Genomic DNA, 26171 nt, shown 5'->3' with positions numbered 1-26171 from the left:
ACATCAAGTAAATCTAGGTTTTGATGTTTTGAATGCTTTTACATATTTGGCTCTACTAGACATCACTTTCTCCCTTTGCTATAACTACTGTACGGATTGACAGTATAATAATTTGTTGAAGTTTTAAAGCTTTATCTCTGCTTTCTTCTTCTTCTTCTTCTTTGCTGTCCCAGTGTGGTGCTAAAAACATCTTGCTTTTTTTGTGTGACCATTAAATCCTGCCCCTGAATATAGATATATAGTGAGCTTTGTTAAACTGGGGAATATGCTTACCTCTAATTTATTGACAGCTTCACTTCAAAACACGTCATGTGGTAAATAACACTGTTGGAACAACCTACTTAAATAAAAAAAATATGACACATCTTGTTTGTTCATGGGTTATTACTACAGACCTGTTCACCTTTATTTTGGACACTTCTGTTATAAAAGTCAGATCATCATATTCAGTCAAAGTTTAATACTTGATCTGTGAGCAACATAAGTGGAATCAAAATCGCTCTATTTTTTTATTTAACTGAACTATCACATAAAAGCTGTAACCAAGTCACAGGCCGTGTCTGTTTGTGGCTTATGTTCTTTAATTTCAGTAACAAAACGGTTTCTTGGACAAATGTACTTATCACAACAGCAATCAGTGTATTTCCGCATACTGCTATTTCTCTGCTGAGAAAATGAAAATAAAAAGGTCAAAGCTATTTGACCTTTGGAAAAAAACTAAATGTCCAAGGCAGAGCAGAAGAGGTGAAACTGACAGAGCAACAATGGCCAACAAGTTGGACAAATCTTCTCCAAAATCTCTTATTACAGACATTTTCCCAGACAGATCTACCAAATGATTGTCCACCAGAGTTAATTCATTTTCAAAACACGATTAATACTCACTAAGGGTAACATAGGGCTGGTGACTCCACTACCTTATAAACGTATGCATGACCCTTGAACCTTTGCACATTATTACTTTACACTCAAAAACACAATTGGTTTAGGATTTCATTTAAAAGCTCAACAAAACAGCTTAATAGTGAAGTGGAAGGATAGATGATTTTCTCATGAAAAGAATACCTAAAAAGGGTTGTGTGCAGTTTAATTGAAATCCCTTCGTTCTGAAATCCCATAATAAAATCCAGCAAAAAATTGCCTTCATCAGACACCAATACAAATGTTAGTGTGAATCTAGCTGTTCTATGAAAGCCTGAGAGGTTTGTTAGAGAACTCCAGTGAAAAAAACAGCCTCATGAAGGCCAAGAAATATAGCAGACCTGTTAGAGTTATAGAGATGTTCGAAGCAGAGTTCAGTTATAAAACAATACTCCAAAACTTTGAACATTTCAGAGAGCTTTGTTCCAATTAATCAGTTATAGCTGGAAAGAGTATGGCACAACTTCAGACCTAAAAATTACGGCCACCCACCTAGACTGAAAGGCCGGGCAAGGACTGCATTAATCAGAGCAGAAGCCAAGAGACCCATGGTAACTCTAGAAGCTCAGCTTGGAGAATCTGTTGACAGGCATGTACTCCCTATATCTAGCCATTATGGAAGAGTGGCAGAAAGCATTAAGAAGACCTGTTTACAAACTGTTAAGGAGACAGAGCTCTGGTTAGATGAGACCAAAATTTACATTTTTGGCCTACAATCAAAACAGTACATGTGTAAGAAATCTGTGGAAGACTGTTGTGATTGTATTACACTGTGGGAATGCTTTTCTTCTGGATACACGGCAATTCTAGAAGAAAAAGGGTTGTGTGCAGAAGACGTGGGAACGGCTTTTGCAAGGCACCATATCTTTTCCTGCGTCCCGCGACTTTCTGCTGGATTCAATTTAATTGTTGACTAATTTAATGAATTATTGAGTTGCCACTTAATTGATAAATTGTTTTATGATTTTCTGTCACTAGTGACCTATTTTGATTGCTTGATGGGAAGAAAGGCAGAAAGAAAGAGGAGAAAACATGCATTAAATGACCTGTAGTTGGGAATTCGCAAGTCATTTGCTATTGGATCATAGCCTCTGTACATGGTGTGCCTACTCCACAAATTTGTTTTATATAAATTAATTTGTATGTGTAAGAAAACTGGACACATTCAAAATCTAAATCTGCAGTTCAGACTGCAAAGAAAACTGGAAATTGTTACTGGCAGGTAAATGGTGATTTGGTGTGTCTGTTTATTAGTTTTCCATTTCAAAAAGCTGCATTATATCTGGTACAAACTTCCAGAACACTGCTAAAACACTGAGTTCATTTAAATCAAAGCTAAACACCCACATGTTTAGAGCTGCCTTTGATTACAAGCAAATGGAACAACGTAGATCGTTCGGAAAACTGTTGCTGAACCAATGGATTCCTTCACTAGGCGAAACGTGTGTGCGTGGTTGGCTCCTGTCACTGCTTGACAAAACTGCCGAGAGGCTCATGGAAAACGCTGTCTCAAGTAGGTCAGAGCAACCCTCAGAGATAATCAAGGCCATTTTGACCCCTTCTGTGTCAGCTGTAAGTGGGTCAAATGCAGCAGTCAGCTGTTGCGCCTCCGTCATGCAGGGCGCTGCAAGCCACTCGTCATGCTGTCAGCCCCCATTTGCCCGCCTGCGCCCAACAACGCAGAAATCAACCCTCCTTCTGTCCCTCCAGGGGTGGTACAAAGTAAAGCACTCTTCTGCTGCAGAAGCACATCCACCTTCCCTGATGTCAATGATCGTCCTGTACACCCCCCCTCCACCCTCAACACTCGTTATCTGTCATCTCCTCCTTTTGACAGCTCACAGCTTTGCAGCCTCGTTTCACTCAGACTGTGGCAGTCAATCCTCCTCGGCACTCCTTCCATGTTTCAAAAATGCCAGCCGACTCCAGCGACGTCTCATCACTAATACAGAGCAAAGGGAGCTCATGTGCCTGGAAAACACTTCTGAGCGCAAATCTGCAACAGCAGAACAAAAGCGATGCGGGGCAGCCTTAATCTCTGCACTACTGAAACCAGCAGCTATTGTAAAGCTCTCTTTCAGTGTCTTTTTTTTTTTATCCCTCCCACCTTTTCTCTCTTCCATTAAAACATTCCTCCTCTCCCACCCCCCACCACCCACCCCTCTCAGTGTCTCAGGGCAGCGGCTTCCTCTCTCCGTCTCCACCGCGTGTCCAGTGGCTGACTGCACAATACGCATCAATTATTCATGGCCGCGCTCTCCGTTTTGCAGGCAAAACCAATCACAGATGGAGTCACCGCTAATGGGGTTCCTGCTCCACTTGCCACCGGCTTTTTTTTCCTTCTTCCTGCACTTGAGCAACAAATACCCCCAGAGACAACAAGGAGGAAAATTAAAAAAAGAAAGGAAAAAATGGATAAGCTGCTGAAAGAGAAGGAAACTTCATAGAGCAAAGGAGGAGAAAAGGTTTGTGTTCAGAGAAGAAAGCAGGCGGCACTGCAAATCATTCACCAAATAAATCAAGGAGCCGGCTTCGGCAGCAGGAAAGGGGTTAAAGACACAGAGATATATGGGGAGAGGGATGGGAGGGGAGGACAGGCAGAGAGAGGGAGAGAACCAAATGCTTATCTCCTCACCTCGGATGTATGCAGCTGTTATTGATGTATCTTCTTTTTCTGTCTAGTGATCCATTGCTTGCTCTCCCAATACACACATCACACAGAGGCAGCCACAGCCACTTCGCCAGAAGGGAGAGAGCGTGAGGGGAGGGAGGAGAGGGGAGTGGAGGGAAAAAAAATGCAGGCAGCTCACATTTCAAACTTGCAAAGGGGGGTGGGGGGTGGTGCCTAATGTGCTAGACAGCCTGTGTCCTGGCCCGGGTCCAGAGTGACGAGTTAAAGAAGCCTCAATCAGTCGGCTTAGAGCTGCAGGGAGATGCAACGCGGGTGTCGCAGAAAGCGCCACCGGTGTCGGTTCAGGTGAAACTGCGATTCCGACCCGCTAACCTGGCTTTGAACGCATTCACTTGACTTAATCCATCAAAAATAGTCATTGTAATTAAAGGGCATAAAGGAAGAGGAGGAGGAGGCTTCTCAATGCACTGAGGGTCGGTATCAGAGAAGGAGGGGCCAATTAGACCACATTTGTCTCTGAGTAAACACCAGACCCACTAAGCCTTTGGTTAAATAATTACACAGCTATAAAACATGTAAACTGCAGGTAGGCATGCCACCTGAGGCATATCATTGTGTGCAAATAAAACAACTTGCACACGACTTGTTTGTTGTTCAGATATATCACTGCATCTCAATAAGTCAGAGAAATCAGCAAAATATTAATTTTTTCCAGTATTTCAATTCAAAGCCTGGAACATGCTTTGCATAAATTTATGACACACACAAAAGAATGTATTTCAAGCATTGACTTGTTTTCATTATTGCAGAATATTAAAATAATAAAAAGCACATATGAGACCAATAATGAAGAGCATAAAATACAGAATGTTATAAACAATTGTGGAAAAAAACGGCCAAATTCACAGCTGTTCAGAAGACTGTTATTGATACCCTCCTTGAGGAGGGTAAGTCACAAAAGGTCATTGCTGAAGCAGCTGGGTGTTGGAGGATGGCTGTATCCAAGCAAATTGATGGAAACCTGAGTAGAAAGTGTGTTAGTTAAAAAAATAAATCACATCTCAAATAAGAATAGATGTGTACTGCACTCAGTATGTACACAACAGAACTTTGAACCATCGAGTGACAGTTCACCCCTTTTTATTCTCCTTCAAGCACAATGCTTCTCACTATTTTATTTAGGATTGGTTCAGTTGCAGCTCATGTCTGTCTGTGGTTGCTCATAAAGCTCTGATTCCAGCCCAGGCGCAGGTCTTGAGAACCTCCACCAAAAACCTCATCGCAAGAATCAACTTCTCAAGCTTGTGGTTATGGTGCAGTTTTTCTTCCACTTAACTTCCCATTAATATATTTTAATACAGCATCCTGTGTTTCTACAGCAGTGACCTTTGTTAGCTTACACAGTGAGCATCTGCTGTTTTTTCAATAATCTTGTAGACCAAAAAATAAAATTTCTGCTTAATTGTTTTTTTAAATCTAGAGATTTTATTTGTTAAAAATTGCTCAGAATTTGAATTATGGCTTAACATTAGCTTTAAGTCATTATGGTCCAAATTTACAGAAATAAAAATGCTAAATAATGCAAAAATAATATTCTCTGCGTGCTATAAATCTACACGAGTTTCATTTGTTGGATAGAATTACTGAAATTAAAAGTTTTTAATGATATTGATTGATATGCACCTGTAGAAATATGTATCCCAGTGCTGCCCAGGATGTAAAATCACTTCAAGAGAGGAAGGTCAGAGGAACTCCAAGGCTCTTATCTTTCTGCTCTGCATTTACTCTAGTGGTATTTACTATCAGCTAAGTGTGCGGCGGGTGACTTAAAGCCCTGCAGACCTTCTGAAAGTTAGCCCATCAATCATGGTTGGCTGGGAGTCCTCGGTGATCATAAAGTGCTCCGGAGAATTAGGTGCACATACTTCCAAGTACGAGGAACTTTAACCTCGTAAACTCCGGTAAGCAAAGGGGGAAAAAAATTCAATAAAATCACACCACCTCGACAAGCTATTACTGCTTTACCAAATCCATTAAAAACACATTACAAAGTCTTTTGGAGATTTGTTTAAAAGATAACAAAAGGGTAAACATTCATATTGGACCTTTTTGATTCCAATACAGGGCTTCCTTTATAGTCTGGAAATATATTTCCAGAGCCTGGATGAGTACAGAAAAAAAGAGATTGAAGAATGAAAGTAAAAAATGTCTTTATAAACCTTTAACATTTTAATATTTTCTCACCTTGCAATCAAACACTTCTTGCATTTTTGGAGGGGGAATTTTACATGACAGACAATGCAATTGCAAAGCAGAATTAAATCATCCATTGTCTAATCTCCCAGCGTCAAGGGGACATGTCATCTGTCCTTCACATCACAGAGACAAAGAACCATACAACCAACGCTGCATGCAACTAATGATACAATAACTGCCCACCCCTAAACCAAACTGACCAATTAACCTAAGGCTCATATTTTTGGAAGTGCTTGCAGAGAACCAATTCAAAACTTAATGCAGAAAAGCACTGGTTAGGAATCTAACCCAGGACCTTCTTGCTGCAAGGCAGCAGTGCTAACAACTGTGCCACTGTGCAGACAAATGAATTTATTCTCAGTGTAAATACATTCAAATTCAATTCATCATCCAAAAACAGAAAGACTATGGCAAAACTGCAACTTGACCAAGGGGTGACTGTTCACCTAAACTTGCAGATTGTGAGAGCATTAATTAGAGAAACAGCAAAGACACCCGTGGAAACTCTGGAGCAGCTGGAGAGCCACATAGCTCAGGTAAGAGAATCTGGCAACAGCACAATGAGCCATACACTCCACAAAACTGGGTTTACGATGAAGAGTCGCAGAAGGAAGGACACAGGAAAAATGATGAAGATGGAAAAAGCTTAATCCAGAGACATTAGAAGACACTGAATCTAACTGCATGCAGTAATAAACAGATGGCCACACTGCATTGTCTTTATCAAGCAAGCAAACAACACCCACACTGTATCTGGATCCCGTTTGCTAATGCTTTTACAGATTAGAAAACACCCCCTTGATGTTCCGCCTGGCACACCCCTACATTCACAGCAACATGAAACAAAACAATAAGAACACTTGTTTTTTTTTTTATCAGACTGACACTGTTAACTACAACCTGCAGTGTTTAAAGATCGAATGTCATGAATGTGTAAAAACGAGTGTAGCACCAACCGAGCCTGACCAGCGCGAGAACTAATTATCTGCTGAATGGCTGCTTTGCCAGCCGTTTGTTACATGGAGGGAATGAATGGCCTGAGGAGCTGAGAAACTCCAGCCTGCTCCTCCCTCTTATAAGTCGGCGCCTCTTTTCACTCTTTTGAGTCGAGGAATTCCAACAACTCAGTCAGGCGCAAATGATTGGGAATGCGCTGCTCGGAAGAAATTGCAATTACGCTCCCCCCACCCCACCCCACCCCCGAAACTCTTGAATGCCATCAGGTGGTTTGGAGTGACACTGATGGAATAGATCTAACAGGGCTTGTATTGATGGAGAGACAACAGACAGGAGGGACTGATGAGTTTATCCACACCGGGTCGAGCTGAATGATCTCGCTGCTTTCAGGCCACCGCAGCCTCACGTGCACAGCTTCGCCCCGGCAGTCAGACAGTCTCAGTAATCACAGATTAATAGAGCAGGCTAATCCCATTCACAGGGAGGTCACTATGAGCAGACAGGCACCCTTCCCCCAACTCTGCAAAAAAAATAAAATAAAAGCAGCAAACGGACACCACGCCACCTCCCGACACCCACCCTTTTAGTGTATCCATTAAACAGATCAGCAGTTCAATTCACTGAATCACACATTGTTGAGCTTTTCAATTCCACTTTGATCAGAAGGGATTAGATTTGCAACCAGTATTATCTTAACTTCTACAATCCCTTTAAATATGCCAGCTGATACCATCAATTGGTTGAGATAATAAGGCTTTAATGACATTTTACCCTCTTGCAAAAGAAGAAAGCAAAAATTAATTCAGTAAATTATTGGAGGCATTTCATGATTAATCAATTTGTCAAAGCTACCAGCCGTTTTAGCTCTGAGCTGACTGCGCACATTGATTTCCACCTAACCCCTGCCTCTCTCAGCACACAATTTTGCAGCATGTTTCAGGAGACGCATTTAGAGGGCATCAACGGAAATGTAGCGGCCAGCAACCACAGAGTGTCAGAGCCGAGGCGAGTTGGAGCTGCTGGGCCAAATCTGATTAACTTATTAGCTCCATCCACTGACCTGATGTCTTTGGAGCATAGAGACTGACAATTTTTCTCACCCTGTTTTAAATAAAATGTGAGCAGAGAGCAGTCATGAGGCAGAAACCCCTCCAGAAAAGTTTACACAAGATGTCCACATTGGGGCCAAACCCAAAAGTCAGCGTTAAGACATTTCAAGAGTTTGATTTGGAAAACTTTAAAACGGATTTTAGAGGGACTCAAATTTTAACCTTTAATTACTTCAATTTGAATCATTTTGAAATTTAGTTAGGATTTAGTTTGTTTGGTTTGGATTTAACAAATTTTGTAAACTCTGCAAAAAAACTTTAAATTGTTGAAATTGAATTTCACAAATTAACTGACTGGAAGTCTAAAACAGTATGCCTTTTCTAATTTTTAATCCAGACGTCTGATATTTGCATTCTTTCAATTCAAAGTCGAATTTGAGCATTTTCCAACCACCAGTACTTTCAAATTTTTGTTAATATAAATAGTTTTACTTATAGGACTAGAGCTGAAGAAAATGATAGACATAAAAGTGACATTAATGGCTAGAAAAGTAAGTGACTGCATAAGCACATTTATGAATTAAATAAGTAAATATTGCAGCTCTTCAAAGCTTGTTTTTATTCTCTTAAATTTAGATGCACCAAAAAAAGCCGATTTATAGGGACAGCTATTGCAGCCCATGCCTTGGTGCCCTTTTGGTGGCGCCACTGTCAAGAGATTAGCATCTGCTATTAAAGTCTTTTTAAATCTATCTGAAAAGGAAAATGGGGTTTCTGAGAAGTCTTCCTCTCCACAAACACTGACTCATCCGACTCCCATCATACTAATAATACATTTGTATTTGTACAGCGCTTTTCTAAGTACTCAAAGACGCTTACTAGCCCCATCATGGGATTCTCTCCCCCTGCTCTGTTGCACGGCAACAGCCCCGCCGGACATCAGGCGAGCAGGTCCTGCCCCCTGGGATCTCTGTGGGAGTGTCCTTTTATAGTCATCTCCTCCAGCTTCTACAGGCTGTTTTCTCTGAAACTTAACCCCCCCCCCCCCCCAAAAAAAAACACTCCTTCTCTCCATAGCCATGCCGGAAACACATCCCTGTTGTTTTTTCCTCTGAATCCGTCTCCATTCCAAAAATATTCATGCTTACTGATACATAATTGCCCATGAAATGCACTTTAGGATACCACCCAAACGAGACCGAGCTCAGCTTTCCAAATGATTACTGTAGCAGGAAATTATTCAGACTGCGGATCAATTGGCAATCTTATCTAAGCTCATAAAATAGGCCCTGAGATTTGATTAAGCATTAGGCAGAATTAGAACATTTGGCTGTCTTAGTTATTTGCAGACAGACTGATTCCTAACTCTTAGCTGAAATAACAGCAGCATGACCTGCGCATAAAGTGGAGAAAAGAAAATCAAACACATACAAAATTAAACCAATATGTGGCTGTCAGTCTCTTAATCAAGCAGGCTCAATAGCATAGTCAAGCGCAGGTTTTCCCATGATTCATGAAAGGTGGAAACCACAAATCATCACCTGCAACAGATCACAAAATATTTCTTATCTTTTCTGCTACTGACAGCCTACACATATTTATTCCCACCACGCTTCAGCTCGCCGTTCTCCCAGCTTGTAAACACATTTAAGATATCTGAATTTTCACCAATAATTCATCAATGTCTGTAGACGTCGAAACTCTACAAACACAAAATGTCATCAGCAGTGATGACAGGTTTCTGGCCCGTGTCACACACGGATTATTACTCTTCATCTAAAACCATAAATCAAGTTTCTCTGTTTCCTTTGTGTGATGAAATGAAAATTATGTTAATGTGAGCTGCTGCCAAATACGGGTGAGTGTAGTTTTTATTATTATTTCTTTAGGACCTGTGCTCTCAGCAGTAATTATGCGTAAAAGTACCAGGGTTACAGATAAACTCTGGTCTTACCTGCTGATTTTGGAGTGAACTTGTCCCTGTTGGCGGCGCAGACGGCCAGGAGTCGATAGCCCAGGTCCAAGTCGAAGCCTTGCTGCGCTGCTACGCGGCTGACCACCTGGACACAGTGAGAAGAGGCAGAACAGTTTTTAAAAGAATCATAGAAAAATATGATTATGACTATTTTTCAGTGAAGTGATTTACAGTACAAAAGTTTTAATAGTTCTTACACCTGTTTAGCTTTAAGAGGGTTGCTGTAGTATTTAGTCACACTACAGGAAAAAATCTAATTGAATGGGATTTTGTGTGACAGACTAACAGAAAGCAGGGCATATTTGGAAAGTGGAAAAAGGGTGATAATATTTTCATAATTTCTTGTGAAAAACAAAATCTGAAAAGTATGGGGTACATCTATATTTGGATGCACACTGACTAACAGAGGTTAGACATGAAGAGCTGCAGTTACTCTTCATGTCACCAGCTTTCCACATGTAGAGACTGATTCTACCTTTTTTAACCACAAAAAAAGTTCAAGTTCAGTAAGATTAGTTAGAGTATCTCTGAACAGCAAACCCTGCCACATATTCTAAATTGGATTCAAGACTTTCACAGAACTATTGTAGCACATACTGTACATATGCTTTAGTCTAAATAATTAAATTGTAGCACTGGTTGTATGCTTAGGGTTATTGGCCTGCTGTACGGTGCACCTTATTTATTCTTCCTCCACATAAAGTGAGGAGGTCCGTAAATGAAATATCTACAAAGGTCACGCTGTTAGAGGCCTGTATATAATTTTTATTTTGAAATTCAGCCATTGCAAGAAAAAGAAAATCTTTATCAGGAGTGCCAATAAATGTGGAAGCTACTGTGCATGTAAAAACAAGCTTGAAAAGTGACAACTTAGAAATCCTGAATATTTATTTATTATATAAATATACAAAAATGCTGAAACATTCATACATTTGTATTTATTTCATAGAAATGTCTGGGAAATGTTGACAACAAATTTTAAATAAATATTTAAAGTTATTCCACAGGGTAGTTTCCATCAAATTCTACAAAAATTATATGTTTTTCCAACCTGAAATCCTGTAACAGTCAAACCTTCCAACTTTATTCGATGATAGTAAAAAGTAAAGAATAGACATGACAGGTTTAACTCTTCTTGAGGATGCTGCATTTGACTTTATCTTGATCTAGTGACCTTTTGGCAGCATCAAAGATCCAATTCAGCTTAAATGATGGACATACTAAGAGTTTATAGCTTCCATATGAGTCGGTTGACAGCAGGACGAGAAGCAAATGTGGCCTCCAGCGCAGAGATGACCCACTGAGAGGAAACATTAGGAGACACATCAACATGCCATCGGAGGCGATGTAAATCACCATAATGTCCTGCAACAATCCTTTGATTTACCCTTACCATTATCAGCTCAAAGAGAGCTCCTCGAATCATGATGACCCTTCAGGACATACAGGGTTCTGTTTGGACCCACTTTGAGATCTTTCATCCCTCCTGTCCTTTCTACGTCCTGCCGTCACACTTCGAGACAAGTTCTGAGGTTGTAGAGCTGAACTCTGCCGCATGCAGTGTGTCATTATCTCCAGTAAATATAGTCCTGACGTGACACCAGCTCAGGATACGTACATCTGGGCTTTATTTAGAGGAATGTCCCATTAAGCATAAGAAATATGAGCGGAGACGGCCAAATTAGAATCTGAGCTACTGAGGGATGTTTTCCTAAATGGTAATTTCAGTGTAAAAAGTGGTTCTAATTCCAGGTCTTTAATTGTACACAGTTGGTGGAGTTTAGGTGGGTTTGTCCTAAATAGGGCCAACATGTGTGTTATATCTTATACAGTAAACCAGCCATGTGATTGTGACACAAGCCGCTTTACTATTCAGGAGTATATTGTGACAGAACATCTGTGTCATCCTTAAATAATGATCAACTAAACAGTTCTCTGAAAGTGTTTGAAAGTTTGGGATATTGTTTTACATTCCAACCCCTGATCTGTCGGCTGAGTTCGTTGGTCTCCACAATGCTGTTTGTTCACTAATGTTCTCTAACAAAACCTCTGATGCCTTCACAGAACACATGTATTTATACTGAGATTGAATTACACATAGGGGAAGTCTGTTTATGAATAAGGTGCAACATATATTGTGGAATGAATATGAATGTATGCCCCATTTTTCCATTTTTATTTGGTTAAAAATCTTTGGAAAACGTGTTTTTTTCTTCTTCCGCTTCAAAATTATGCACCACTTTTCTTCTTTCTTTTTTTTGATCTGTCATGTAAAGTCCCAATAAAATAAATGGAAGTTTGTGGACGTAATGTGACAAATCGCTTTGTACTTTTACAAGACACTGCAGGTGAAAACATGAAATCCACAGGATGGAGTGCTGTGTAATTTTGCAATTACATTAGATTAACTCGGGTCTACAGAGCTCATAAACTAAAAGGAAGAAGCCGCGACATTTTCACGGCAGGACACAAATTGAATTGGCAGAATGGAGGAGAAGTCACCTGCTGGTGCACATTAAAGCAGCGACAGAAGCAGTCGCTCGATGTGTCACAGTGGCTTCACTGACTTTCGTACACTGCTGTAGGGGATACAGGCTGCACTTAAAGGTGCAGCGTATTTTTCTTTCATCTGTTGCTAGAAGCAGCGCGTTAAAGCAAAGGTGACAGGTGAGTGAAACTTCTGCAGTCCACCCTAGTGTTCTTTTTGAGGGTCTTTTCTGTATCCATGGCAATAAAGGGTCATTTCAAGACAAAAATATATTTTCATGCCACCAACCATCACTTTAACACTCGACTTGATTAGTTGTTTTATTTTTCATTAAATTCACCAGCCTCCGCACAAGCTGTTAATGAGGTCACTGAAAGGAGGATAAATCTGAGTGCTTCCTCTTGTACAAAGTGCTTTTTTTTACCCAGTGACCTTACTGAAGATCAGGCAAGAAAACATTAGCTGTCTTATGTCCCTGAGAGAGTTACGCAAAAAGCCGACACAGCAGTTGTTTTTAGCGGCTCTTTTCGTCGCCCTTGAAACAACACGAGCGAGGCTGCAGGGTGGCGCTTGGGACTCACCGTTAGGCATCCCATCAGGCTTTGCTCGAAGGGGCGCTGGAAGGCTCGGGGGTCTCCGCACCAGTCCAGCAGCTCGGTCGCCGCTGTTTGGAAATTTGCTGGATTTTGTAAGTGCTGTGAGGAAACAAAGAGGACAATAAAATTGCGAAATGTGCTGAAAATCAATTAGCTACTGTTTAAAAACAGAACAGAAAACAGGTGACAGGCACAACCACATTTACTGTCCAACTCTAAGAAAAGAAAGATGAGATAATGGTCAATAAAAACGGTGAAAATGTTTTCTCGATGGTTACTTTAAATGCAAAAAATTCCAAAATGAGTCAAAATTTACACCACAAGTTCAGAAATGTCACCAAAGAAGGAAATACCGTCCAATTTGTCAAACAGTCTTACAGGTGTATCTCCAAAAATGAGAAGATCAATAAAACCTCATCTATATCAGAAACTCAATTCAAAAAGTACAACCCATTATATATTATATAGCTTTATTCTGCACAGAGTGGTCTATATCTTTTAATTTGTCGCTTAACTATAGCTTACAGCTGTTGAAAGCCCACAAATCAGTTTCTCAGAAAACAAAAATATTTTATAGGTTCTATGAAAAAACAATGTTGTGTCATTGTTTTTATGAGAAAGACTGCTGACTTGAGAGTCGTCTAACAGACAGGCACCGATACCTTCCACAAGGAGGGTATGCCACAAGCTGCATGTTCACAGAATGCTGTATCCTAAATTTTCGGAAAGTTTAGTGGAGGGGGAAAAAGTGGCATTGCGCTGTGTGATTTATCAGTTAACTGGTCTGACTTGAACTTCACAAAAAATGATATAGTATTATCAAGAAAAACATGAGAGATACCTGAGCCAACCTTGCAGACAACCTGAAGGCTGATATTAAAACAACTTGGGATTCCTTAACACTTTAGGGAAAAAACAGGTTGATTGCCTCCAATGACACGCCCAGGGGCGCCATATAGGGGGGAAAAGTTAGGACAATTCTAAGGACCCCTGACTGACATGTGGCCCTCCACAATTTATTTATTTATTTTTTGTTCATAGAAATAAAATAAAAAAATTGGGGCCCTGTTAATTACAAAATGAATCATATTGTGTTTTCGAAGACTGTTTTTAGCAGTAAAAATTTTATGTTACCACTCCCAGACCAAAAAACACACATCTATATTTGCCCTGTACCCCCCTGGATCTGCATGAAATGGTTCATTCCTGCTTGGAGCACTTGAGGGTGTTCAGCAGCAGTAAGTAAAAGACAAGAACGACTGTGGCATATCATATCATGTTACTAAGAAAAATTAGAAAGTCAAGTTTTCAAAAAAAAAAAAGGGTAAGAGTGTCAATTTGTAACCCAGTTTTTCTCCGAGAGGTGGGTAGACTGTGTGAGATTATCAACCATTTAGCATAATTAGCTTAGCTATAGACTACTGTCTGCCTCCATTTCACTAGCATCTAATGAACTAAGGAAAAAAATTACCAAGATATTCATATATTGAACTTGTCCCTGTACCTTTTACCACTTAGCAGGTGAGTCAGTCAGCAGCAGCTCTAACCCACGTCCCTCCTGACCTGCCCTCTTCTAAGTGAAATTAAAGCTGAAGTATGTAACTTTTATAGAAATATTTTTTTCACATATTTGTTAAAACTGTCATTATGTTGTGACAGTATGGTATGAGAGATAATCTGTTAAAAATGTATTTCCTCTGCCTTCTCCCAGTGCTATCTAGAAACAACCAGTCAGTGGCAGGAGAGTTTTAGCGCTGTCAATCACAATCTCATGTGGCTGCTCGTCCTCCCTTCCCCTGGCTCTATGCTATGCTGCTGCTAGCACAGCCTGTTGTGAGTGCTCAGTCTAGTTAGCATAGCAACCAATCATGGCAGATAAACATTTTTCCTGTAATAATGTGTTGTTTCTCCACCACATGCACATTTAGCAGTGAGTGAATGAGGTTGATTGACAGCACTAAGACCCTCCTACTGGTTCTGATTGGTTGTTTTTGGTCAGGACAGTGCATTACTTTTGCCAGCAATAGTAGTTCAGGGAGGAGGTGGAGGAGATTGATTGTTTTCACAGATTATCTGTCTCATAACAAACTGTCACGACATGGTGACAGCTTTAACAAATATGGAGAAAACATATTTTTTTATTAAAGTTATATACTGCAGCTTGAATAAAATGCCACTACATAGCATTTTTTGAGAAGTCTGGATTGCTTCATGTATATTTTGCACATTGCTTTTGACTGTTACTGGTACTAATAGAAAAAAATCTAAGCAACCTACTTGCATACTGTATGCGGACTGTTGGATGTTAAATTCATGAGCAGTAAATATTGTGCTAGTTATCAGTATTGGACTAAAGAAAGCAAGGCAGTTGTAAGCCTTTAAAATTGCGACACTTTTTATGGGTCAAACAGACTCAAAAAATTGTAACAGCAGCTGCGTCAGGGGGCCCAAGATTCCTGGCGGCGCCCCTGGGCACGCCACATTGATGGAGCCACTATTATCACTATTATTATACTATTATTTACAGAATTTTCCACTATTCACTGAATTTTTCAGCCAGCATAGTGGCTGCCATCTGTAAAGCAGCCAATCCAGGAGCAACATTAATTTATCTTGACGCTGACTAGATGTGCCACCAAGAGTAGATACAAGGAAGAGTATAGATGTAAGCTGCTGCAGTAGTGTTAAGATTGTTTCCACTAATATATTAAATATTTATGATGTGTGTGTTTCACTTTATAAATTGAATTATGGTTTTGCTTGAGACCCCATCTTTATAGTAACAATGCTGACCACGGTTTTGTTTTACTTTAAATCTAAAAAAGAAATAGAAAAACGGATCTACCCATCACAACCGGACACTTCAGCTGTGAAAGCTTTCAAACCTCAACATAAACAGCACTCAGGAGTAATATGGAGGCTTTACAGAGATCACGCACAAAAACCTTTACAGTGCACTTGCTCCAAACAGGAACAAATGGACTCCCACTCCACGGCATCAAAGGTAAATAGAGTGGGTTGTCATCTTAAAGTGAACTGCTGTCTTTTTAATGTGTGTGTGTGTGTGCTTTGATTTCACTGTCGGAGAGCTGCTTTTTTCCTGCTTGCTCTTTAGGGGGCAGCAGAGGTCAGGATTTGATAAGGCGGCTTTCATATCAGTTTGTGAAGCTGACATTTGACGGGGGTTGGGTAGTTTATTTTCTGCTTTTGTCTGTCTCTGTGATACACTAAGGGAACTCATGTTGAAGTGAGACATGGCAGAGTCCCAGTGCATGTAAGTTTCTGAAGGTGGTTAAAGTGAAACACATACAGATGCTAAATTTAGGAGAGTCTCTGGAAGCTAGACAACACGCGCAATCAGCGCACTGGGGATGGAGCGGGAGAGAGGAGGAATGTGTTGGAAGGGAGGGAAGAAAGAAAACACACACCGCCACTTGGGCTTGAAGTGATTACTGTTCTTTGCACTCAGAACAATTGGTCCCACCAGTGTGGCTGTCACACGGAGTGCTTGGCACTGCCATGCCACAGATGTTCCTCTCTTTATGGCCAAAAAACCACCAATCAAACCCGAACCAGTGGCCAAAAAACACCCTCCACCTACTCCGCTACTCTATCGCTCTCTCTGACTCAACATTTACACACCAGTCAAAGCTCAGCTCAGTTCGAGCGGGGAAACAAAGATGGACAGGACGTGCAGCGTCCTGAGACTCACACACAGCCCTCCTCTGTAGTCACGTCTGGAAAACAACAAGCACATCTGCAGCCTAACTGGAAGTGACAGAGCGTGCGATCTGGCAAACACGCTCTTTCCATTCAGCAAAAATAAATAAATAAATTTTAAAAATGCTGCTGTTGTTCTACATTCATCGGTGCAACAGAGAAACATATTAATGGAGACAATTAACCCAGGAAAGGGAGCTCAGCAGCAGCTAGACAAAAACAGCTGTGCGGTCTAAGCAGCAGCAGCAGCTCCACTTTATCTTGAAATATTGGTGCTAGGGAGTTGGAGGAAGTGCTCCTGCAGGGAGAGGACAGTTTACAGGGTTCTGCAGAGCCTCCACCACATGTATGCATCACCAGAGAGTAGAGTTTGACAGCAAACCGGCTTCCCCACTGTTAGAGGAAAATAGTATCTCCAAAATAGATACCAGCAGTATCAGAAAACCCATCTTTCTCCCAAAGTATTCACAACGGTGCAATTCAGAGATGCGAGAGAAAAACAAACTGTCAGGGAAAATATGTGCCAGGGCGAAATCAGATTGCTGTTTTTAGCATCTGTTTGGAGGTTAATCCGAGCAAATGCAGTTGCTCTTCTTTGTGTAAGCTCTTAAAGGTTAAAAGACGTGTTCTTGTGAGGATGTTGCTTTACAAACGCTAAAACAACATGCAACGGCTTGCAAAAGCATTCAAAAGCTTGAACTTTTCACATTTTGTTATGTTACAACCGCAAATGTTTTATCTACTATACCAAAGTAGTGCATAATTGTCAAGTGGAAGGAAAATAGCACATGGTTCTCAAACTATTTTTACAAATAAAAAATGTTAAAATTGTAGCATACTCTCTATGCTATGCAAGTGACAAAGTTTCATTTGTCACTTGCAAATGAAAGTTTAATTTGCAATAGTTAATTAATTTGCTTGGTCAGATTGAATGGAGGGTGACACTAAAAATCAATTTTCTTGTTTTGTCACTAATTCTCATTGGGATTTAGACATAGACTTTGACTGGGACATTGCAACAGATTAGTACAGCCCACGACTTATAGTTTTCCTGTTGGCAGATTATCTGTCCACCAAGAGGGAACATTGGTGACCAAGCTGTATGTGTAGCTGACTTGGATGATGTACTTGAAATCTGACTTGAACTTTACCCCTAAAGACTTAAAAACTTTCTTTGACTTTGAGTGAAAGACAATATGTGACTTGGGGTGACAGACAAGACCTAATTTGATTTGGGACAAAGTACTTGCAAAGGAGTTGTGATAAAATACTTGACACTCAACTTTGACTTAGGCTGAAATATTTAAGACTTAACTTGGACTTGGGAGGAAATAATTGAGGTTTGACTTGGATTTCTCACCTACATAATGAGATTTTACTTGTACTTGGGGAAAAGATTTGAGATGTGACTTAGACTTACTTCTTTATGTAATAATAATAATAATCATAAAAAACTTGTGAACAACCTAAATGACACACTTTAGGTGCCTTCTTTAGGAATTTGGTTTACTGAATTTTATTTATGGGTATTAGATTATAGAGGGATGAATACACTGTTCAACTCAAATTTGTCTGTGTTGCTTTCCTTCAATTTTACAATTATGCACTAATCAGTGTTGTACTTTCTGATAAAATCACAATGTTGACAAAAAGTTCTAGGGGCATGCATACTTTTGCAAGGTAATGTCTACTCTTCTCAAAGCCAATAGCATTGTGTTTCTTTGTCTTACTGGAGAATAAATGGCACAGGGAAACTAATATTCTGCTCCAGGTTCTTAAGTAAAAGATCCATTCATTCATCAGATAGTATTTGGCTGAGTTATTGTTTAAATATTCCATTATTGCAATTTTACAACGGAACAGTAATTTAAGAATTGCCACAGCAATGATTTTCTGATCTGACTTTCAACCCTCTGATTCAATCACGTTGACAGAGTCCAATTTCCTCCACTTTATCATCGTGCTCAGCAGCAATTCATCATTTGAGCAACAAAATCAATTTGTTACCCTGTCCGCCGCTCTGGCTGGGAGCAGTCACACGGACGTGTCACATCTTCCAGGAAACAACACTTAACAAAAGACCGGGCTTCATTTGTATTCCCAGGCCTTTCTTTGATATGCCAAAAAATTTTCAGCGTGCGCTACAGTTTCAATTAAAGCAAACAGCTGGATTGGTTTACAATATTTCCTTAATTATTTTAATAGCTTGGATATTGGACAATGGGGAGCAAGGGAGGGGGAGAAGATAGCGAGTTAATTGTTCTGATCTCCCCTGATGATCATCTTTGTGTGCGGGGAGGAGAATAGACGGCCAGCTGAATGGGCTCGCCGCTAGTCTAATTGGCAGGACATAAATGGTATTTATTATGCGGGCCTTCCAAACCTTGATTGTCTGCAGCACAAAGCTCGCCTCTATTAGCAGGGTGCTGGCTCTTACTGGTCGATTTGAAATGACCCCACGCTTTAACCATTTATTAGATAGACTGGAGGCCTACTCGTGTGCCATGGATCTCTCTAATTGGTGTGTTTACCCCTGTGTTGCCTCCTCAGGCGCTAACATCGGGATCTATTTGTTTAAATTTTTGTTCTGCCGGGTTAATACATTTAACCTCGAAACATTTGAGCTGTGTAAACTGTTGTTAGACACCAGCAAACCCCTTTTTGCACTTGTGTGAACCCACTTTAATAGACAATCTCCACGTTCATTACAACTAGAGGAGTGGATATTGAATTATTTAACACCCTGCTGCGATAAAGGTAGCCAGGCTGAGGACTGAGAGTATTTACCTCTCTTTGTCTTATTACTTAAAAACATCAAAGCCACATATTGTCTCAAGCTCCCCCACTGGATAAAAGGATTTGTCACTGACATGTTTAAGTATGACGAGCACCACCTCAAAGGCCTACTTCGTGTCGTTCTGAGGGATCTTGGCACTGAGCCGAGAAACAAATGTACCATTTGTTTAAGAGCCGGGATGGGACCCCCGTAGTCTGAGGTTACATGAGTATGTCTGTGTAATTCTTGCCGGTGATTCGTCCCGCAATAAACTGAGGAAAAGTGGGAACAAAAGGATTTGTTGGGAGTCAGCGGTGGTGGAGGGGGTTGGTGGAGGAGGATGAAAAGCTCCTGCTCTTTGACCCCAGTCAGTAGCCTGAGTCACACCAGAGTTCTGATAACAGGAACCGAGGAGATTAGTCACTTTACTGCAGTCAAGTGAGAATGCTGAGGAGCATTCTGACTCTGATGGTTAGGCTGATCATTTGCTACAGTTCTTTCTACTGTAGAGTTAAAGAGTCATTTTACGGTTAGAATGACATACACAAAGTGATTAGTGAATATTTTCTTTACACCATTAAAGGTTGCATGTACGATAAGTATATACTAAAAGTCTCAAAGAAAAACTGGCACATAAACTAGTATGAAATTAGCAAACCTGGACATTTTAATCCCAAACGAGTAGAACTGAGCTTTTTTGCAGATTTTTAAGACCAACATGTCTACAAATTGTGCCATTTAACTTTTTTTAAGCTAGTTGTCCTGATAGGGAATTTGTGAAGATTAGCGTTGGGTCAAAGAGGCTTTCCAACCTTAAAGACTTGAAACTCATCAAATAAATCATCAAAAGACAAGTGGAAATTTAATAAAAAACATATACTACAAACATACTCCTATTAGAAGAACTGTTTGATTGTTGTAGAGGCAATAAAGGTATTTCCAATTCTTCTGAGTTTGTAATTGGGAGTTGTTAACTGCAGGCAAACCTCTTTCACAGCAGAGCAATAGATGAGAGTGGTTGATTTTTAGACCTTTGAGGTGGATAAGATCGGCTTCACATGTAAGTATCAGCCAATCACTGATCTCCCAAAATAAAATAAAAAAGAAATCGAGCCAATTTATTGGTGGACCCCTATTTTAAATTAAACATGACTAATATATATTTTTTTCCATCACTTGAACAGTTTTTACATTTTTTATTGAGAAATGAGAGACTCCTCTAATTTTTCCTATCAGAAATACACTTCTTGGCTGAATGAAAATAATTTTAATTTTAAACTCACTGGGGGTTACGAATGATTTTGGGCATAATTTTAAAATAACATCACTCCTGAAAGCCAGCTTAAAATCAGATTGCAGAATGAGAACCGGTGCCGTCCCCTCTGCCTCACCTGCTTGATACACTGCAGACGATCATTGGTCTGCTGAATGTGTCTGTCCATCGACGGAATCGAGTTCATGTTGATTGTCCCCGTCTGGCCTCTATCTGCCAGCCATTAAACTGGAGAGTTCTGTAACAGAAACACAGACAAGTGTTAAGGCTCAGCTCCAAGGGAAGCTGCTGATCACATCACCACCAGGATACAGACACTATCTCTCTCTCTCTCACTTTCTCTGTGGATGTGTGTATGCTGTGAGTCAAGCAGGAAGATATTGATTTGGCAGGTGACAAGCACCTCACAGAGCCCAAAGGATGACATTCCCTCTCAGCTCCTGTGACACCCTTAACAAGCCCCGGCGGTTGCCCCCGTATGCCTTTGGAAAAGACACGCTGGACTTAAGGCAGAATGTCTGGCCGTGTTTAAAGCGCCTCTGGGTGAAAATGAACTGAGGTAGGGAAGGACACACACACACACACACACACACACAAACACGCAAACATAATGCGTCAAACCTCACAGTCTGTCAGCATTATCTCAGAAAACTGCATGAAGCTCCTCCATCCTGCTCTGTGGGAACATTAACTTGACATGTGGCTCTCTGTTTACATTACTTAGTCATTATGTAATCTTTGGTTAACAATTATCTGTACACTGGGCCCAGACATGCTCTACATATCTATCCCTCTCCTCCTCCTCCTTCTGTACTCGCTCTACCAGAGTTCCTCTAACAAAACTCCTTACAGCGCACTATTGATTCTGAAGCCGGAGCTCATGGAAGCCCATTCTCTTTCTTTTCATCCTGGAGAATAATTTTTCATGTAGGCCAAACAATGGGGTTGTGATCTGACATACTACACAGGATTATCGCGAGTAAAAAAATATATATATATATATTACAAGCTGAACTGAAGGTTATCAGTTTTGCCTCTAGGAGACTGATTTAATGCTGTGTTCAGTGTCAAATAAATATTACAAAACGGTTGTCGGCTATAACTCAGAGTGACCTGCATCTCAAAGTGGAGGGGTTAGTGAATTAATGGGCACATTTATGAGGAGTGAAGAGCGTCCCCTCCTTTTGCCTCCTCCCTCATCCTTCCATCTACTGGTGTCTCCATCTTTCTTTCTGCTGCTGCAGGGCCATCTCATCCCCCACGCTCCTCTCTCCCCTCACCATCTCTCTCCATTACCAATCTCGCAGTAAGAAATTTCCCTGCACAAAGTACCTGTGAGATGACGGGAGAGAGAGGGAGAAATAAAAAGAGAGGAGGCAGCATGCTGCACCATACTGATAATGCTCACTTAGGGGTCTCTAGCTGGATTTAACGGCAGGGCCGGTAATCTACTCCACTAGACAGCTAAAGAGCTTTTATGCTACCTATTGGAGCTGCTCATGCCTGTACTTGAGAGGAGAGAAGGGCACATGAGTGCATTCCTCTCCATAAATTAGAAAGCTCATAAAGAAAAAGAGACATCTGAGGATTTTTTTTTTTCTTCTCTCCAACTCTGTGTTTGCCGCTGAAAAGTATCTGTTTGCTCACATTTCTGAAGTCCTACACTCCACTTACACTAAATAACTTTGTGATGGGAGGAGTAGAGCACGTTGATGACATAGAATGTACAATAATATAATTGGATACTACATGATGCAATTTACAGTACTACATGGGATAATATGATGTAATAAATCACTTCAAAATGATACAATGTGATATTAGTTGATAGAGGGTGTACTCTGGATGGGTCACCAGTCCATCACAGGGTAGCACAAAGATACAGGAGAAATAACCATGCATACACACTCATGCCTATGGGCAACTAAGAGAGACTGAATAGCCCACAAGTCATGTTTTTGGAATGTAGGAGGAAGCCAGACTACCCAGAGTGAACTTATGGATGCACAAGGATAATCAACAAATTCCATGCAGAAAGACCCCAGACAAGTAATCGACCCCAGGACCTTTTTGCTGCAAAACAGCAGAGCTACCAACTGCTTGATTGTACAGGCCCGAGAATGAAATGGTGTAAGGCAGAGAAAACAGAAGCTGGAAAAAAATCCACAAGACAAAGGAAACACAACACAATTTCTGTATGTTTAAATATGTTTTTCTAAAAGTTGATGTGTTGTTGTCTTAGAAAAGTATTTCTTTTATGAATTTAAAATAGTTTTATCTTAAAAATAGTGATTGTATTGTAAGGAGTTGTGTCATAGACTGTTAGATTTTGTTTTTGACAAAACACATAAAGTGTGTTCTACAATGGCTTTTGGAAAAACTGTTTTGTGTGTTTCCAATTAAAGTTGCTGCATACAGTTCATCAATGAATAAAGCATCCATTTAAAAATTAGGAGACATCCATTGCCCCCAGATGCACCCCTCTATAGTTCTCCCATTTCCTCTAAGTGTCGCTAGACCGAGGACTGATGCATGGCGACCGCTGTCACCCTCCACCACCAGCAGGTGTCTCCCTGGCCCTTCAAAGGCCCAGCCTGTGGCACAAAGAAGGCGGAGTGGTGTTACTTTAAGCCTTTACAAGCTCTACAAATCCTCAGCTGCTGCTTCCTAACAGGGCCCACTCAGCCCGGCACTGCCTGTCTGACCTTGTGGTTATTGATGAGTGAGTCGACCTGCTCTCTCCGGCTCTCTCCTCTCTTTGCCTACTCCTCCTTCTCCTCCTCCTCTCCCCCACTCCATGTCATCTCTCTTACCTCCAGCAGTGAGTTAAAATGAGGGGAAACAAAGGTCTGAGTGTCATTCACCTCCATGTTTTTTCAGTTAAACACACATTTTTAACAACAGTTTTGATCTAAAGCCTGGATCCACACATTGACATCTATTAGCTTCTTAAGCTCAAAATTATATTAAAAATATGATGCAAGTGTGTTGGGGAGTAATTGAATTTCCAGATATTTTCTCTTCCTAATTAACACTAGTCCTTTGTTACATCTTTTGTAACTAACGAGAGCCAATTTAAAGATTAAACCTCTGATGCGGTGCAGATAATAACAACAAGAACCAATTATAAGCCTCAGCCTATTTACATGCTCTTTTCAGATGTTATCATTCCTTATTTTCTCTGTGCCTCTCTACCTGTGATCCTATTGGATTCAGATAGGAATCCTGTCTGCCGTTGGTGAGCACGCCAGGGGGAAATCGGTGCAGTTTTGTGCCTTACTTGAGCTTAATTTACTGCAAATTGCACGGCAGGCGTTGCACAACAAGTAGAGAGCTGTGGATTCCTACACAACAAAAGACACATGGTGTGGGTGTGTGTGTGTGTGTGTGTGTGTGTGTGTGTGTGTGTGTGTGCATGTGTGTGTGCGCGCAAGAGACCGGAGTAGGAGGGAGGGAAAGGAGGGAGACCCGCTTTCCTTCCCCTATTCAAGCGGGAGCTAAAATATATGTATTGAGTGGGAGCTGTAATAAAACGAAACGGGTGAGGAGATGCAGGCCGGGAACAAATATGAAAGGCAGTGGAGTATGGCGGCAAGGCGATGGAGCACCACCGGAGGATTGGATGAAATTATCTCTTTATAATCAGGGGGCTTCTGCATGGCTGCCTCCTCCATTGCCCGGTGACAGATGAGGCCTACCCCCTTCAAATGGGCTTTTTCGGCATGCTATCAAGCCCACCTCTGGGGTAAAACAATGTTTTCTCCCCTGCCTTGTACGACTACTTTAAAGCTTTGTTTCCACTCGGCACCCCGAGAAGCTCCGCACATAAGGCTTGAAAGTGGCCGCGAATTTAATTTAATAGCAAAATTGAGGGACGAAAGGGTCTCAGGAATGGTGATGCCAAAACAGGTCACTGCAGCGCAGTAAAACGGGGCTGAATTGCCAGTTAGGGATAAAAACGTTGCTTCAGACTCCCAACCCTCCGGAATCTTCAAAGTGCGTCTCTGTCGTGTTAATGTGACGAGCTGTGTGCCGCTTCTCTGTGGGATAAACTGAGAGGCAAAGCAGAGTAGACAATGATTAGCTTTATCCCGCCATCACTGCAGAACAAATGGATCACAAACCCTCTCCACTGAGCTGTTGAGGCGCAGGGAAGTGGTAAACAGATTTAATTTATTCACATAAACGGCTTGTGAACCGAAACAGTCAGGCTTGTCGGAGGCCAGCCACGCTGTGGGAAAATGATCGCTTCTGGAGTTTTTCATGTCTCTTATGCTTATGTGGTTTTGACCACTATACTTCCTGACTAAAAGAGACGCAACGATCAGATTTTGCAGGACGATAACGATTCTGGATTTACTTTGGGTTTCACTTGCCGCAGCTCACTAAACGAGACAATACACAGTATGAGGTTCACAAGACTGACACGAGACGAGATCTGAACAATATTTTGGGGATAACTGTGAATCCTCGTTTTTGGTTTTCACAAATAATGTGACGCTTTCACAAATCAGAAACTGTGTTTTCAAAAATTTGCATTTTTGAACAATCCAGCCCAGATGTGACTAGTTTCTTTTTTTATACTTGTCTAATTCTAACACTATTCAAAAGCAAAAGAAATTTGTTTTCATGTTTTCACAAAAACAGATTGAAAGGTTTCATCGATCTCAAATTGTGCTTTTACATATACCTGTACAACAGTTCTGTTCATTTTTGATAAGTCTAATAAAGAATTGGCCTCTGGGTTGTTTGTTACCTGGCTGCAGAAAAACAGTTTATTTATTGTTTTTATTTCTATTCTATTAACAATCACACTGCGAGAAATATTTTATTGTTGAAAAACGGAACAGTAAACCTGCTCCTGTTGGGGTTTTTGACTCATACAAGGAGTCAAAACTTTGCATGGGTTGTTGTTGTGCTTGCCTTCCAATCCTCCCCATCCTCTGCTCACTTTGGGATTTAGTTTCAATTCTTCAACACACTAACATCACACCGTCCCACATTAAAGGTTGGGGATCAGTAGCTTAAGTATTTTACATTTTTAACCTGACATCATCAAATTTATTCTATATTAAATAAAGCCACTGATCACCAGTCAGAGCCAGTCAAGGACAAATTAAATGTACTAATCAGATGATGTTTGTTCTTGATATATCTTGCTTACTTCAGTTTGCAGAAAGCCTTTTGTATTTACAAGTTGTTGTTTTTTTCCAACATTGAGAATCCATTGCCTACATAAAGGTGGGAATATGGCGACCGGAAGCCACGCCGGCCCATTATACCGACCACACACACTCCCACAAACCCTCACACATCTCTCACCTTCCCCTGAGTGGAGGACCTGCATCATGATACCATAACAACACCCTCAGTCACTCCTAATGTGCTTTACAACAACACTACAGGCAGGGTGTTACACCTTTGCAGAGCAGTGCGAAGCAGCCCCCACAACCGGCACACACACACACCTCAGTGATTGAAAGCTACTAAGCCAAGCCCTGCTGACACTATTAAAACAGAGCAAGGTG

At 40.8% G+C, this 26171-nt stretch overlaps 1 protein-coding gene across 3 annotated transcripts in view; it reads right to left on the bottom strand.

The window, feature by feature from the left end:
- zmiz1 (zinc finger MIZ-type containing 1) overlaps positions 1-26171 on the bottom strand; it is a 124936-nt gene that overhangs the window by 20333 nt on the left and 78432 nt on the right. For 2 of the 3 annotated variants that reach the window (XM_023341109.1, XM_023341110.1), the window contains exons 3-5: positions 20762-20881; positions 12860-12973; positions 9770-9875 (exon numbers count right to left, since the gene is read on the bottom strand). In XM_023341109.1, the coding sequence (XP_023196877.1) occupies positions 9770-9875; positions 12860-12973; positions 20762-20830 (289 nt within the window). In that variant the 5' untranslated portion in view covers positions 20831-20881. Of the gene's footprint in view, positions 1-3556; positions 3643-9769; positions 9876-12859; positions 12974-20761; positions 20882-26171 lie in introns of those variants that run through there. The other variant, XM_023341111.1, reaches the window with a different exon arrangement.

The sequence above is a fragment of the Xiphophorus maculatus genome, chromosome 10 (genome assembly GCF_002775205.1).
Source record: "Xiphophorus maculatus strain JP 163 A chromosome 10, X_maculatus-5.0-male, whole genome shotgun sequence".
Taxonomy (NCBI): domain Eukaryota; kingdom Metazoa; phylum Chordata; class Actinopteri; order Cyprinodontiformes; family Poeciliidae; genus Xiphophorus; species Xiphophorus maculatus.
Note: the sequence above shows the minus strand (reverse complement) of the source record. Positions and strands in the feature narration are given on the sequence as shown.